This window comes from Triticum aestivum, chromosome 7B (assembly GCF_018294505.1).
Source record: "Triticum aestivum cultivar Chinese Spring chromosome 7B, IWGSC CS RefSeq v2.1, whole genome shotgun sequence".
NCBI classification, from domain to species: domain Eukaryota; kingdom Viridiplantae; phylum Streptophyta; class Magnoliopsida; order Poales; family Poaceae; genus Triticum; species Triticum aestivum.
Window position 1 is genome coordinate 736,788,953 of NC_057813.1, and position 14,142 is coordinate 736,803,094.

The following is a 14,142-nucleotide window of genomic DNA, read 5'->3' on the forward strand; positions in this document are numbered from 1 at the left end:
TTGGAATAGTATTAGCTCAATGAGCTATATGTTGATATGAATTACCAAAACCACCTAGGGATAGTTGCACTTTCAACGAGGCATGGGCGTTATTCCCTGGTATGAGGGCTTTTCGGACTGGAACGACGACTACAGGTCCCGTGCAAGAAAGAAGATGGAGGAGGAGAAGAAGAGGAAGATGGGGGAGGAGAAGAAGAGGAAGCTGGAGGAGGAGCAGGGGAAGCAGGACGCAGAACGCCTTCAAGGCCTAGAAGCAAGGCACGCGGACTTGCCACTCAAATTCCAGCAGCAGCAGCAGCAGCAGATCGACTCACTTAGCCAGGAATGGGGGTCTCAGCAGCGGCAACAGCAAGCGGATGATCGTCCATCATTGGCTAGCACCGTACCATCCATGCCGAGAAGCAGCGTTGGTTCTGCCCCGGGCGACACACTGCTGAATACATACCACCCTGTGGATGACATCATAGAGAACACTAACTGTGAGCTACACTCCAAAATTAAGAACATATCCATGAAGGTGGCGGACGGCGTTGCTTTCACAATTACCCCTGAAGCAACCTTCCATTGCATCCCGATTCCAGAGGGCTATGCTCGTGTCATGGTTGATGAAGTGGTGGAGCCATATTCGATGCTAGCACTTGACATTGCTGGAGGTGACGGCGAGCGCACACTGGGAGAGGCCGTACATCGTATCATCCTATGGAGAAAGGATTGCATCATCTTTCCAAGTCCACCGACACCGCGTCATCTGCCAGCTCCTCCTTGAAGTCCGCCACCGAGTCAGCAGACTCCCGCTCCTCCAAGTCCACAAACGCGTGAGCCGACTCCTCCTCGAAGTCCGCCACCTCCTCCAAGTCCCCGAACGCTTGAGCAGACTCCTCCTCCTTCATGTCCGGCACAGCTTCAGGCCACTCTTCCTGCTTCAAGTCCGGCACAGCGTCAGCCACGTCAGCCGTCTCCGCCGTCTCAGCAATCGCAGAAGAGACACACCGCAGCTATGGTGCGTAGCGGTACGAGTCGAGGTAGTACAGGAAGTACAGGCGGAGACAAGCAATATAAATATGGTCCAAGCCTCGCTCCTCTTCCTCAGAGGCCTTACGACATGACCGAGGAACAAAACGCAGCCATAGTGCAGGCCCAAGTGGACGCCCATTTTGGACCGAAACCGACACCTCCGCCAAAGGAGAAAGTGCTTGAGAAAACGATTGACCACTTCATTCGTATGGCTAGAGCACCAGCTCCCAAGCCTGTTAACTCAGACTATGAGCGTCAAATCAGGAAGCTACATCGAGCACGACTATAGAAGGAAGCGAGCTCTAGCTCGAGCCAACAAGCAGCTGGCAACAAAATGCGGGAAAACCGTTCCCCAGCTGGGAGAACAGGCGGCGCGAGCGATCCCCCGCTTGTTGTGCCAACAACACATGAGAGGATTACGCGCGCCAAATATTATTGTGGGCAAACCATTAGCGTTCCCCAGTAGGGCAATGTGGTAATAACGGAGGAGCATATAATGCAGGCTGAAATGCTCAAGATCTTTGTTGGACAACTCCTCGAAATCGAGCCCATGTCTCCGCTTAGAGAATCAGAAATAAAATGGAAATCTGTCCGGGGCCAACCTTTGGTCCATCCAGACAAGGTCAAGGACCTCCCAACGAGAATGTATGAATTGCATCAATGGTACATGAACATTACCAAGATTTCCAATCGAGAGTCCCTCATGGTGAATGTCAAGCATGAGCATTATTACCATGAGAAAGCTCTGGCCGTTGAGTATTCAGAACTATTTTAGTTATACAATCAAGATGCACTCGACAAGTCTATCATCAGTTGCTATTGTCTGTAAGCGATTTCTTTCTGTAATTTAAGTCTCAAGCTAGTTATGTAGTGATAATTTTGATCAATCATTACATGTAATTATCCTTACTATATTCTTTTCTGTGGTATTATATGCAGGATGAAGATGTATGAAATGAAAAAATCTAGACGCTATGGCATTGGGTTCATTGACCCAAATACCATTAATGGGTACATATGGAAGCTTCCAGTTTATCAAGCAGGTGTAGAGGAAAGCATGCTAGAGTTCTTGAAGCTCCTCAATACCAATGAAGATATACTACTTCCTTACAACTTCCCGTGAGTCACACTGTCTTGTACTACAAATTCTGTTTTTCTTTGCCGGCTTAATTAAGACATGCAAACGTGTGCGCATGCAGTTGGCACTGGATCTTGTTAGACATTAAAGTTGAGGAAGGAAAAGTTGAATTACTGGACTCACTAACTAAAGAAGATAAAGACTACACCATCGTGAAGGGGATAGTCATCAGGTAATTTCAATCATTATTAACTATATCTCGGCCTATTATTAGTTTGTCATTTCCTGATATGAACTATTTAATAATCCCTTTATTAATTTTCTTTGCCGGCGGGCAGGGCATGGGCAAAGTTCATCAAGGTGACTCCAGGCAACTGGGCAAAAAAGTTGTTTTGGCATCGACCAAAGGTAAGTAATTAAGTAGTACTAGCTAGCTACCATCTCTTTAATTCTTGTTTCAATATCATTAATTAATTAATTATCATGCTTGATTAATCATTATCTGATTCAATTCCATTCTCGTAAAGGTCCTGAAGCAGGGGTCGGGGAATAATCTGTGTGCATTCTAAGTTTGCAAGAACATTCGCATGATGGCGTCCGAAAGGAACAGAACTGATAGACAGGACTGGGTACGTTTGTCAAAACACTATTCACACCATTACGATATCTAGTCACACAACTAATACACATGCATATTGATCTCCTTCTTAACAGGTCAGAGAGGTGCGGGATAAGCTCCTACCATCGGACCGCATACTAGCACTTCAAGAGGAAATAGCCAGATTTTTGCTCGACCAGGTCATAGATCCCAAAGGAGAATACTATTACCCGCTACCGCTCCCATGAACCACTTGTCATCGTGCTTCGGAGGCACCAAGGCAACATATGTATATATATATATATATATATATATATATATATATATATATATATATATATATATATATATGCGGTTCTACGTACGAGAAAATCTATTTATGTATATGCATAACGTGTACAATTTGTAGTATCGTGAAATACCAGCAAACAAAAAAATGGAATGGAAAATAAAGCCAAAAACCCCCCCAAACATTTAGTACCGGTTGGTGTTACCAACCGGTACTAATGTTTTATGCGCACACGGGCCTGGCTCGTGCCACGTGGTGTCACTTTAGCGCCGGTTCGTGACGAACCGGTACTAAAGGGGGGGGGGACCGGCACTAAAGGCCGTTACGAACCGGCACTAAAGGCCGGTTCTGCACTAGTGATAGGATCTCACAACAATACTGGGCTCTGCGTTGCTCTTGTCAGTACCTCTTGCCCTTTGTCAGCATACTTACACTCATTGTTGTTTCATTATGTAACATCACTGTAAATGTTTGCTTCTTTATCCTCCCTTTGCTTGAAATTATAAGATCTATATTTACTCTTAGATAAATGTAGAATTAACACAATGGTTATGAAGTTTTGGATTGCTCATGTAAGTACATGTTGTCATGTACTCCCTCTCTATCGAATTAATTGTTGATAAATTGGATGTATTTAGAACTTAATAGTGCTAGATACGTCCATTTGAGCGACAAGTAATAACGGACGGCGGTGGTATTACTGTACTTGCATCGCGAGATAGTTGATTGTCTAGCATTACTCTGCATCTTATCTGCCCTGCCCTCCACTTTCTCCAAATTATCATATCTATATTTACTCTTACCAAAATGTTGAATAAAGACAATGCACTACACACGTTGATGTCTGCATTTCTCTTGTCAGTACCTTTTGCCTTGTAATGGTGTACTTCATTAATTGCTATTTGATTATGTATCATCGGTCTGCACCTGAGCTTCATTATCCTCTTTTTCTTCCATTATTATTTGGTATATATTTACTCTTTGCAAAATGTAGAATAATGGCAACGCTTATAAAAAAATTCTTTGGGGAATTTATTGAACTATCCTTCCATCAACATGGAGAAGGGCTTTGTCCAGCCCGTGGTAACATGTAATGTAAGTTCATCCTTCTCAAGCCTTCAAACTTTGTTCTAGTATAGATTTGGATAGGCATCATTTCCTCTACTGCTGTTTACTTTGTTGTTTACATTTGATTGGATGTTTGCAACAACTACCAGTTTTAAATTGTAGTTGTAAAAACATGTTCCTTATGCAGAATAGATCCATTTATTTTCTTATATAATTGTGAAACCTGTTACGTGTCTCCTTGTTTCTCTTTCAGAGTCGTATCTCTTATGCCAGGCAGAACTTTAGGAAAGATAGTGAGTCAAACCATCTTGAGGACAGTGAGATGACCCCAAGGTCCTGTCTTGATGAAGACAGTGAGTTGAAGCTACTCACCAGCAGGTGTGAGACAATCTTTGTGCAGTCGCTGCCTCAATCAGTTCGACTTCTTCAGTCTCAACTTAAAGCAGAAATGCTTGCTTCAGCTCAGCTCCGACTTGAAGTCAAAGATGTAATGAAGATGTCAGAGGTTTGCCTTGTGCACTATGGTGCCATACAACTAGGGATGAAGCATATATCGTTGACACAACTGAGGTCTCATCAGCTTGTTCGGCTCCTTACGGGGCCCGTCCTGGCCAGGCCTAGTGCCTTCTGAAGTGCTCTCAGTTTTGTATATTCTTTTGTCGGCCATTTATATGCACTGGTGGCGGCCTTTGATGCCCAGTAGATGTAATATGTGTAATAGCCGTGATAGCCTAGCATAAGTTGCTTGCTTATTTATTTCCTTATTGTCTTGTTTATGTTTTTGCTTGTAGTCAGTGCAGTTCTTTTTCTTTGCTAGTGGCCACAATAACCTATTTTTTAAAACTAGGCCACAATAACCATGTGCTACATATTTACTGTAGTTACCATGGGCCTCTTACGGGCCGTAGAAACAATGGGTCTTCTAAGGGCCGTAGAAACAATGGGCCGTCTACAGGGCGTAGAAACAATGGGCCTTCTATGGGCCGTAGACACAATGGGCCTTCTACGGGCCGTATCATCAATGGGCCTTCTATGGGTCATATGATCGATTGGCCAAACATGGGCTAATAACAGACCGCATTATGGCCGTAAACGGGCTAGAGTTGGAATCGTCCATTCATGGGCCGACCATAACAGGTCGTCGTTAATCGGCCGTATTTGATGACTCTATAAAAACGGCCCAATGTATTAACGAGCCACAAACGTGCCGACTGTAACCACGGGCTGAATTTAGCCCACAAGCAAAAAATGAAAATAACGGGTCATAAGTAAACGAATGCTGGAAATGAGCCCAAGAATAAATGGGCCCTGAGAAGGCCGAAAGATAACACGGGCTGGAAACGGCCCAATGGAATAATGGGTCGTTAATGGGTATAAAGTGATACATTGTTCATTACGCGCCAGTTTCACCATGGGCCATTAATGGACCAAGAATTACAAAGGGCCTCACATGGGCCGAAAGACGTCATGGGCCATACATGGGTCGGAAGTTTAAACAGGCTGGAATCATATTGGACGGCCCAGATGATGCTACAGGGTCTAATTCAGATAGGTCGTAACAGGCCCTGGGTTAGAGGGCTGTAAATGGCCTATATGCGAACAGGTCGTTAATAGACTTTTGGTGGGCCGGCCCGCCACCTTTTGACCAAGTAAAACGGGCCGGCCTTTTCACAGGAATGGGCCTCTGTTGGGTCGGGCCACGTGTCAACGTATCATAGGCGCCTTTTGTCCAATGAGTGGATGACATATGTCCCAACGGTGAGCCGGCACGTGTTTCCTCCAGTCAATGATGATTTTACACGTGGAAAATCCCCATTGGTCGGGGCTGTTAACGGGTTATCGGATCCAAAACCGGACCCGATAGGTTAACGACGAGCCGTTACGGTGGATGCCACATTTCGGTCACTCTTGAGAAAGCACTTCTATGATGCGCGATTTATCGTCATGGAAGTGGACACTTCCGTGATGATAATTTTGGTAATGTCATGGAACGCTTCTACGATAGCACATGTATCACTATCTTGATTCTATCATAAAACCGTCATGGATGTATATGCATGAAAGAAAACCTACTGTGACAAACACATATCATCACATAAGTGTTTTTTTTTGTAATGACAGCAAAATGCACTTTCAGTAGTATGACCTAAATCTTGACTTTCTTTAGGATCTTGTTATTTTAGGTTCTACGGACAAGGAGCTTGGTGATGCGCCGGATGAGGAGCTTGGCGAGGCGCTGCAGCTCGGCCAGGCGCTGGTCGAGGAGCTCTGCGACGCGCCGAATGAGGAGCTTAGCGAGGTGATGGAGCTTGGCGAGGCGCTGCAGCTCTGCCAGGTGCTGGTCGAGGAGCTCTGCAACGCGCCAGATGAGGAGCTTGGCGAGGCGCTGTAGCTCTGCCAGGTGCTGGTCGAGGAGCTCGGCAATAAGCCGAATGAGGAGCTTGGTGAGGTGATGGAGCTTGGCGAGGCACTGCAGCTCTGCCAGGTGCTGGTCGAGGAGCTCAGCGACAAGCCGGATGAGGAGCTTGGCGAGGCGCCGCAGCTCTGCCAGGTGCTGGTTGAGGAGCTCAGCGACAAGCGGGATGAGGAGCTTGGCGAGGCGCTGGTCAAGGAGCTCCGCGAGGCACTGGAGCCCGGAGCCTTGCCTGGTCGAGGAGCTTGGCGAGGCGACGCTGCTGGAGCGGCTGGAGTAGAGGGACAGAGGCGGGCCGACGGCCAGGGGAGAGAGGCCTAGGGCAGGAGCTCCGGTGGCCGGCAGCGGAAGGCCTCGAGCTGGAGCTCCGGCGGTCGGCAACGGAAGCCCTGGAGCAGGAGCTCACAAGAGGACTGAGATCTCGGGCAGAAGATCGAGATCGCGGGGGTATTGTGGGCAGGTGCGCAGATCATGGGGAGCTGGGACCGCAGGCAGGTGCAGAGATCACGGCGAGCTGGGATCACGACGAGCTGGGATCACAGCCGGAGCTGAAATCGCGGCACGAGAAAGGGGATCATGAAGGAGCATGACACTGTTGTACTGGACCGCTACATGTTTGAAATATAAAGGGTGTAACTGCAAAATTGTGCTTAGTATAAAATTTCAGTCCCCTACAACAGATATTTCGGGACGGAGGGAGTACTTCCTAGAAACACTCCTTATTTCTATATTTTTTGAACATCAATACAGATGGAAGCGCTCATATACACACGCATACACTCACCCCTATGAACACACACACGCACACCCTACCCCTATGAGCACCTCCGAAAGACTGAGCCGACATATCATCTTGAAATTTATGAAGTCACTGTAGGCACCTCATCGTCGACGGGAAGTCTCCTCCCACTGAATGCGCATCGCCGGAAATCCTGAAATAAGTCTAGGAATAAATTCGAGCACCAGGACTTGAACCCTAGTGGGCTGAGGATACCACAGTCCCTCTAACCATCCAACCATAGGTTGGTTCACACTCCTTATTTCTATATGAAAGTTATTGTTGTACTTATAGTTATTTCGTGAACAATAAAATAGTGTCAATAAAATGCGGGTGTGTGCTAGTAACCACACGATTAACCAAAATGAAAAAAATTAAGGAGGTGTTTGTTTCGGAGAATTTTACCCGTCATCCCTTTACGCCGTAAAGCGAAAACGTTACTCGCGTTTGTTTAATCGACATCGTAAACACGTCCCTTCATAAATGGGTCCAGCCCAGTTATCGATCGATACCGCCCACCCTTCACCGGTAATCGCGGTACCGCTCCCTCCTCCTCTCCCCGAGCCCCAGTCGTCCCCGCATGATCCCTTCTTCCTCCCCTCCTGAGCGCACTCCTCCCCGCACGACCCCCTCCTCGCCCCTCCCCCCCCCCGGAGTGCACTCCTCCCCATCACGACCCCTCCTCGTCGTCCGTCGCCGCCTCTTCTCCGCCGAGATCGAAGTAGCCGGCGACGCTTGTGATTGGGAAGGGCTGGATGTGCTTGACATTGAAGACGGCTGGCAGCGCACATGCTTGGGGATGGCCGGCGGCGCATAAGACCCGAGCGGCCAGCGGCGTTTGATCTCGTGGACGGCCGGCGGTGTTTGATTTCGCGGATGGCCAGCGGTGCACAAGATCCAAGCGGCTTGCGGCGCTCGATCTCGGGGCCGGCCGGCGGCGCTTGATTTCGGGGCCGGCCGGCGGCGTTTGAGATCCTACTTGGTTGGGTTCGAGCAAGAGCAGACCACCTACGGGAAGGATGGCGGCCAGCGAGCAGCAGGGCCGAGCAGGAAGAGCAGAGCAATGGTAATCGATTCCTTTACATGAACGTGAACCAAACAAACTTGAAAAAAACTCATTTCACCTTCTTAAACACTGTGATCTGATTACGTTAGCATTGCAGTTTCCATTTGTGTAGCCAAACACCTCCTAAGGGGGGACGGAAACGAAATGAAAAACAAAAATAAAAACAAGCAAAACGCAGCCAGGAGGCCCAGGCCTAGTCGGTGCCCACTCGGCCCAGGCCCAGTCGACACCGCAAAAGCAGGTGGGCAAGACCGGCTGGTCGGGTCCAACCAAGTCCACCCTCCCACTCCCTCGCTCGCACTCCGCACTCCGCCCGCCGCGCCGGACCATGGCCGCGACCGCCGACGACGCCCGCCGCGCCGCCGCCGTCGCCAAGTACCGCGCCAGCCTCCTCGCCTGCCGGGAGCGCCAGTCCCTCCTCACCACAGGTACCTCCCCGCCCGCCCCCGCCGCCGCAATGCCCGCCCGCCCGCCCCCGCCGCGTAGACCTAGCGACCGAGCCGCCCGTACGGCCTCGCTCGAGTCCGCCACCGGAGCGAGCAGTCGGCGCCCGCCTTCGCTCCGGCTGCCGGCTCGCTCCCGTCCGCCGCGATGGCGCGTCGCTTTCGGGGTTTTGCGCCGCTAAACCCTCGCCTCCTTGGCGCTGATCGCGTGTTTACTACCCGATGGCCATTTTTTATTGTAGAAAAAAACGATGTGGAGTGTGGGTTCTCTGGGTAGTTGGTCGATTCGGAATTTGGGCACGCTTTGCTCGGCTTTGCTTCAATCTAGGGTTACTGGGAATACGATTGTGCTAGCTGTGATTGGCGATTGGAATTAGAACTACTTTACTTTCACAATGTTCAGTGCTGTGATGCTGGCACATGATGCAGGTAGCACCCTTGTTACGCCCAATTTGCTCGAAAAAAGATCATTGGTGATAGGAACTAGCAAGAGTAGTTTACCTTTATATTGTTCGGCGCAATGCTCTGTAATTGATGCAAGTAGTGGCCATTTCTCGCCGGTTCGCGCAGAAAAGGATGATCCCGATCAAGGAATGTTCGTTCAGGCTCCTTTTAATTTGATCTCTGGTTTTCCCCTATTGAGCATTTCGTTGCTGTTGTGCAATTTGCTTGCTGGAGATCCATAGGCATCTTCTGTTGTGTTTACGGTGTTTGATTGATACACTCTCCTGTTGCAGGGGAAGAGAACCTGAAGAAGGCTAGGAAGGAGCGTGAGATAACCGATGAGCATGTCAAGGCGTTTCAGTGCGTTGGGCAGATAGTGGGAGAGGTGCTGCGCCCGCTTGCTGGCGACCGCTGTGAGTGTGCTTTCAGACCCGCCTCCTCTTTTTCTGCCATCAAGATCTCTCTGTTTGGTGTCTGATCGACATTTTTCTCCTTATTGACCTGTTCACTTGCAGTTATCGTCAAGGTTAGGAGTGGTCCTCGATACCTTGTCAACTGTCGCAATAAGTTGAACACAGAGAGCTTGAAAACAGGCACACGCGTGTGTCTTGACCCGAGCACACTTACAATCGTGCGCATGCTTCCGCGTGAGGTATAATTGTGTTTCGCTATCATTTGTGTTTCCAAACTTCCTTTACTTTGCCTGTCCCATTTATTACCTTCTGTCTTCTGTTTCTCCATTGGTTACAATCCAGAGTCAAATGGATGTTATGTGTTGAGGACGTGATTTGAAATTCTATTTCCTTTCAGGTGGACCCTTTAGTGTTCAACATGGTTCATGAAGATCCAGGGAATGTCAGCTTCTCTGCTGTTGGAGGCCTATCTGACCAGATCAGGGAAATTCGGGAGACCATCGAGCTTCCGCTCATGAACCCAGAACTGTTTCTCAGAGTTGGTATTAAGCCACCCAAGGTAGATTCATTAATGCATACACTTGCATTTGTTTGTTCCAATGTGTACAACTGTGCAAGCTATTAAAACAGAGTTAATATTGCTTAACAACCACTTGGCTTCAGGGAGTGCTCCTCTACGGCCCACCTGGAACTGGGAAGACACTGCTGGCTAGGGCTCTTGCAAGTAACATAGATGTGAACTTTATTAAGGTGTTGCATACATATATTGACCTTCAACTGTTTTTCTCCCTCTATATATATCTTTATGTTCTTATTACTAGTCTGTACTGTGTACAATAGGTTGTCTCAAGTGCAGTCATTGGTAAGTATATTGGTGAAAGTGCTCGGATAATAAGGGAAATGTTTGCGTATGCACGTAATCACGAGGTAAGCCCCACTCAACATCTTCTCATTATTATCTGAAAACCTTCTATCTTTCAATAACCCTACCAAAAGCTAGCTTCTGTCCTGATATATTTTCTTTATTTTCTCTAGTTTTGTTAAAAGATCTTATATTGGTGAGTAGTAGTTACGAGCAACTGGTTATGAGTTTACTTGGCACATAACTAGATACTAGATACTGGATAAGAGTTGCACTTATCTCCAAAATACTCCCTCCGTTCGGAATTACTCGTCCAAGAAATGAATGTATTGATCTAGATGTATTTTAGTTGTAGATACATCCATTTTTGTGACAAGTAATTCCGAACGGAGGGAGTATATATTAACAATGATACCCACATTACCACAGAAATGTAGTATAAATAAAGAATGCCATACATTTTGTTTCCAGTAGAGTCATCCCAACTTAGTTACTAATCACTCAACTCTGCTGCTGTTCCATTTTTCTGTCCAGCCGTGCATCATCTTCATGGATGAAATTGACGCACTTGGAGGAAGAAGATTCAGTGAAGGCACAAGTGCTGATCGTGAGATCCAGAGGACGCTCATGGAACTGCTAAACCAGTTAGATGGGTTTGATGAACTTGGAAAGGTATATATCTGTTTTGCTGGACTTCGTGACTTTGTGCCCAGGATGAGTGTTGTTGATGTTGCATCCAGACCTGTATGCATGTGCGGCTGTCATGTTAGAATGTTCCCATTGATTATATTGGTTTCTGGATGTATGTTTAGTTATTCAACATTCTTGAAATCTGAACCTTTGTGCCTGTGGTCAGTTATCTTCATAGCTCAAAATATGCTGAACTTCTGAGGAAAGTAATTGCTGTTGTACTCGTTTCTTGCATAAACTTACCCTCTTTGCACATACTCCAAGGAATGCAATTCCTTGTTGTGAGTACCACCGGACAATTGATTTTCCGTCTAAACCTATTTTCATTCCTGGTTACCTTCAGGTGAAGATAATCATGGCGACCAACCGTCCGGATGTTCTAGACCCTGCTCTCTTACGTCCAGGGCGTCTGGATCGCAAGATTGAAATTCCTCTTCCTAACGAACAAGCGAGGCAGGAAATCCTCAAGATCCATGCAGCTGGGATGGCCAAGCATGGCGAAATCGACTACGAAGCTGCTGCCAAGCTAGCAGAGGCAAGTCGTTTGCCTCACTTACGCAAAGGCTCCCATTGCAAGACCCAGAGCTTCTCCTCTGAACTCCCTCGTTGCCTTTCAGGGATTCAACGCCGCCGACTTGCGCAACATCTGCACAGAAGCTGGCATGGCGGCGATCCGAGCAGAGCGTGACTACGCCATCAACGAAGACTTCATCAAGGTATGTTTGGTGTTCTGCCATCGCCTCCCTCACAGAATACAACATATGGCCTCCATCGTCGTAACTCATTTTCTGCAACGGCTGTTCTCAGGGGTTGAGGAAGATCATGGACATGAAGAAGCTGGAGTCGAGTGCCGACTACAAGGCGGACTTTGGCAAGGACTAGAGGAATGCCAGGGCGAGTTAACCAGCTGATGAACCTTTTTACTGAAAGTTTAGATAACATATATATATCAGTCAACCCACGCTTTTGAAGGAGACTACGAGGCGTATGATCCAGATGATGTCGTAGTTCCTGTCCGCGAGACCGATCCTCGCCCAGGCCTAATTTTGGGGGTTCTCTATGTGCTCGGATTCTGTATGCGCTCGTGGTGCGCGCAAACTGTTGGCCTGTGGGGGATGAAACTGGCCGCTAATCCTCGCATATCCTAGTTTCTGCCTGTAGTGTTATGGTCGCTGAGTTTCCTCGTTCCGTAGATGAAATGGAGGGGAGGGTTTTAGACTGAAATGCTATGCTGCTGAATTGGAGTGCCCATCTTGTGATGTATGTATAATGTTGCCCTGTTGTGTGTCTCTTGTGTGCTGCATTGTTGCCCCATTTGCTGTTCTCTTTTACTTATCAGAAGAATCAAATCTGTGAGGATAAATAGTACTCCCTCCGTCCCAAAATTCTTGTCTTAGATTTGTCTACATACGGATGTATCGATGTATCTATTCAAATTTTAGTGTTAGATACATCCGTTTTGGGAATATTCTAGTTTGGGAATTTTAGTGTCTACCCCAGGCCTCGAATTTTGGGAATCTCTCTATGCGCTTGTGGTGCCCGCAAGATGTTGGCCTGTGGGGGATGAAACTGATCACTAATCCTCACATATCCTAGTTTCTGCATGTAGTGTTACGGCCACCGAGTTTCGTCTTGTTCAGTAGATGAAATGGAGGGGAGGGTTTTAGACTGAAATGCTATGCTGCTGCCCTGCTGAAATGGAGTGCCCATGTTGTTATATATGTATAAATGTTGCCCCGTTGTGTGCTGTTTTCTTTTTCTTATCAGAGGAATGAAATCTGTCAGGATAAATACTACTGAACCACCCCCAGAATTAAGCTATTGATCTGGGAATGGAACTGGATTAATTCCCAGCTAGATGCTATGCTGGTGCCTTGAAATGGAGAGCCAATGCTTGCAATTTGGAACAGAAAACATCTCATTTGAAACCTGTGTTTTTCTCCTTAAAAGATAAGATTAAAAAACGAGCGTGTGCAAACTGTGCGACCAACTGTACTTAGCTGCTAACTAATCATTTGTATGATTGTGGATCAGCCATTGTTTAGGCTGCTATTTGGAGTATTCAGGGATCAGATATCATCAAACAAAGATGGCATGATCCTCGAGAAATGCAGTTAAGTATAATCTGTATGTGTTGTTTCAAAGGTGGTGTGGCATAATCATAGAGATTTGTTCTCAGCGGTTGCCTTAGAGCATCTACTGCCGGACGACCCAAACCTACCTCAAACGCGCGGTCAGAAAAATGTGACCCAGACGGACGACCCAAACCCGCCTCAAACGCCCGGTCACAAAAATGTGACCCAGACGGGCTCCTTAAACGGGACTCAAACACCCGGGCTAACCGGCACCCCTCATATCCAGCCCAAACGTGGGCCGGATATGGGGGTGCCTGGACGCGTCGCCACGTCGGACCCGATAGCCCTACCCCACCATAAATTGCACAAAATCCACTCCCTCTCCCTACCGAATTTATTTGCTCCCTCCTCTCTTCTTCCTCCTCCACGCTCTCCGTCTCGTAGCTCCACCGCCGCACGCGTTCCACGACAATTTTGAGCCTCTGCGCCACCAGCACCGGCACAACACTCCTGCCAGCCCGGACGCCATCGCTGTACGTCCACAACTCTCCGGCTGCCCCTTGCACTCTATGTGTTCGACACATTGTCCGACCTGATTTTTGTGATTTTTTAGGGAAACAATGAATTTAGACGCTTCATCGGACAAGGAGTATGGACCGGTGGAGCTTGATCAAATCATTCAAGATGAGTTCTTCGATTCGTCGGATTTGGACGAAGAGGTGGACATGATCATGCCCATGAGCATGCAAGAGGAAATAGACAGGCAGGTGGAGCATATTCTCAACTTCAAGGGTTCAATCAAAGAAGAAGAGTGATCAATCGGGATAGGGTGTCTCGAGTACGGCTACTGCAGAAGGGACTAGTTTGTTCTGAACCCAACTTTTCTGGATGATCCATGGTTTCGTCGCCTT

At 47.6% G+C, this 14,142-nt stretch overlaps 1 protein-coding gene across 1 annotated transcript; it reads left to right on the forward strand.

The window, feature by feature from the left end:
- The first annotated feature begins 8,574 nt into the window (after positions 1-8,574).
- Positions 8,575-12,445, forward strand: LOC123158046 (26S proteasome regulatory subunit 10B homolog A). The gene is made up of 10 exons (XM_044576189.1): positions 8,575-8,732; positions 9,485-9,604; positions 9,707-9,843; positions 10,002-10,163; positions 10,268-10,354; positions 10,445-10,531; positions 11,001-11,138; positions 11,500-11,691; positions 11,774-11,872; positions 11,964-12,445. The coding sequence occupies exons 1-10, from the start codon at positions 8,633-8,635 to the stop codon at positions 12,036-12,038; spliced, it is 1,197 nt and encodes a 398-aa protein (XP_044432124.1). The 5' UTR covers positions 8,575-8,632; the 3' UTR covers positions 12,039-12,445.
- Positions 12,446-14,142: the final 1,697 nt, after the last annotated feature.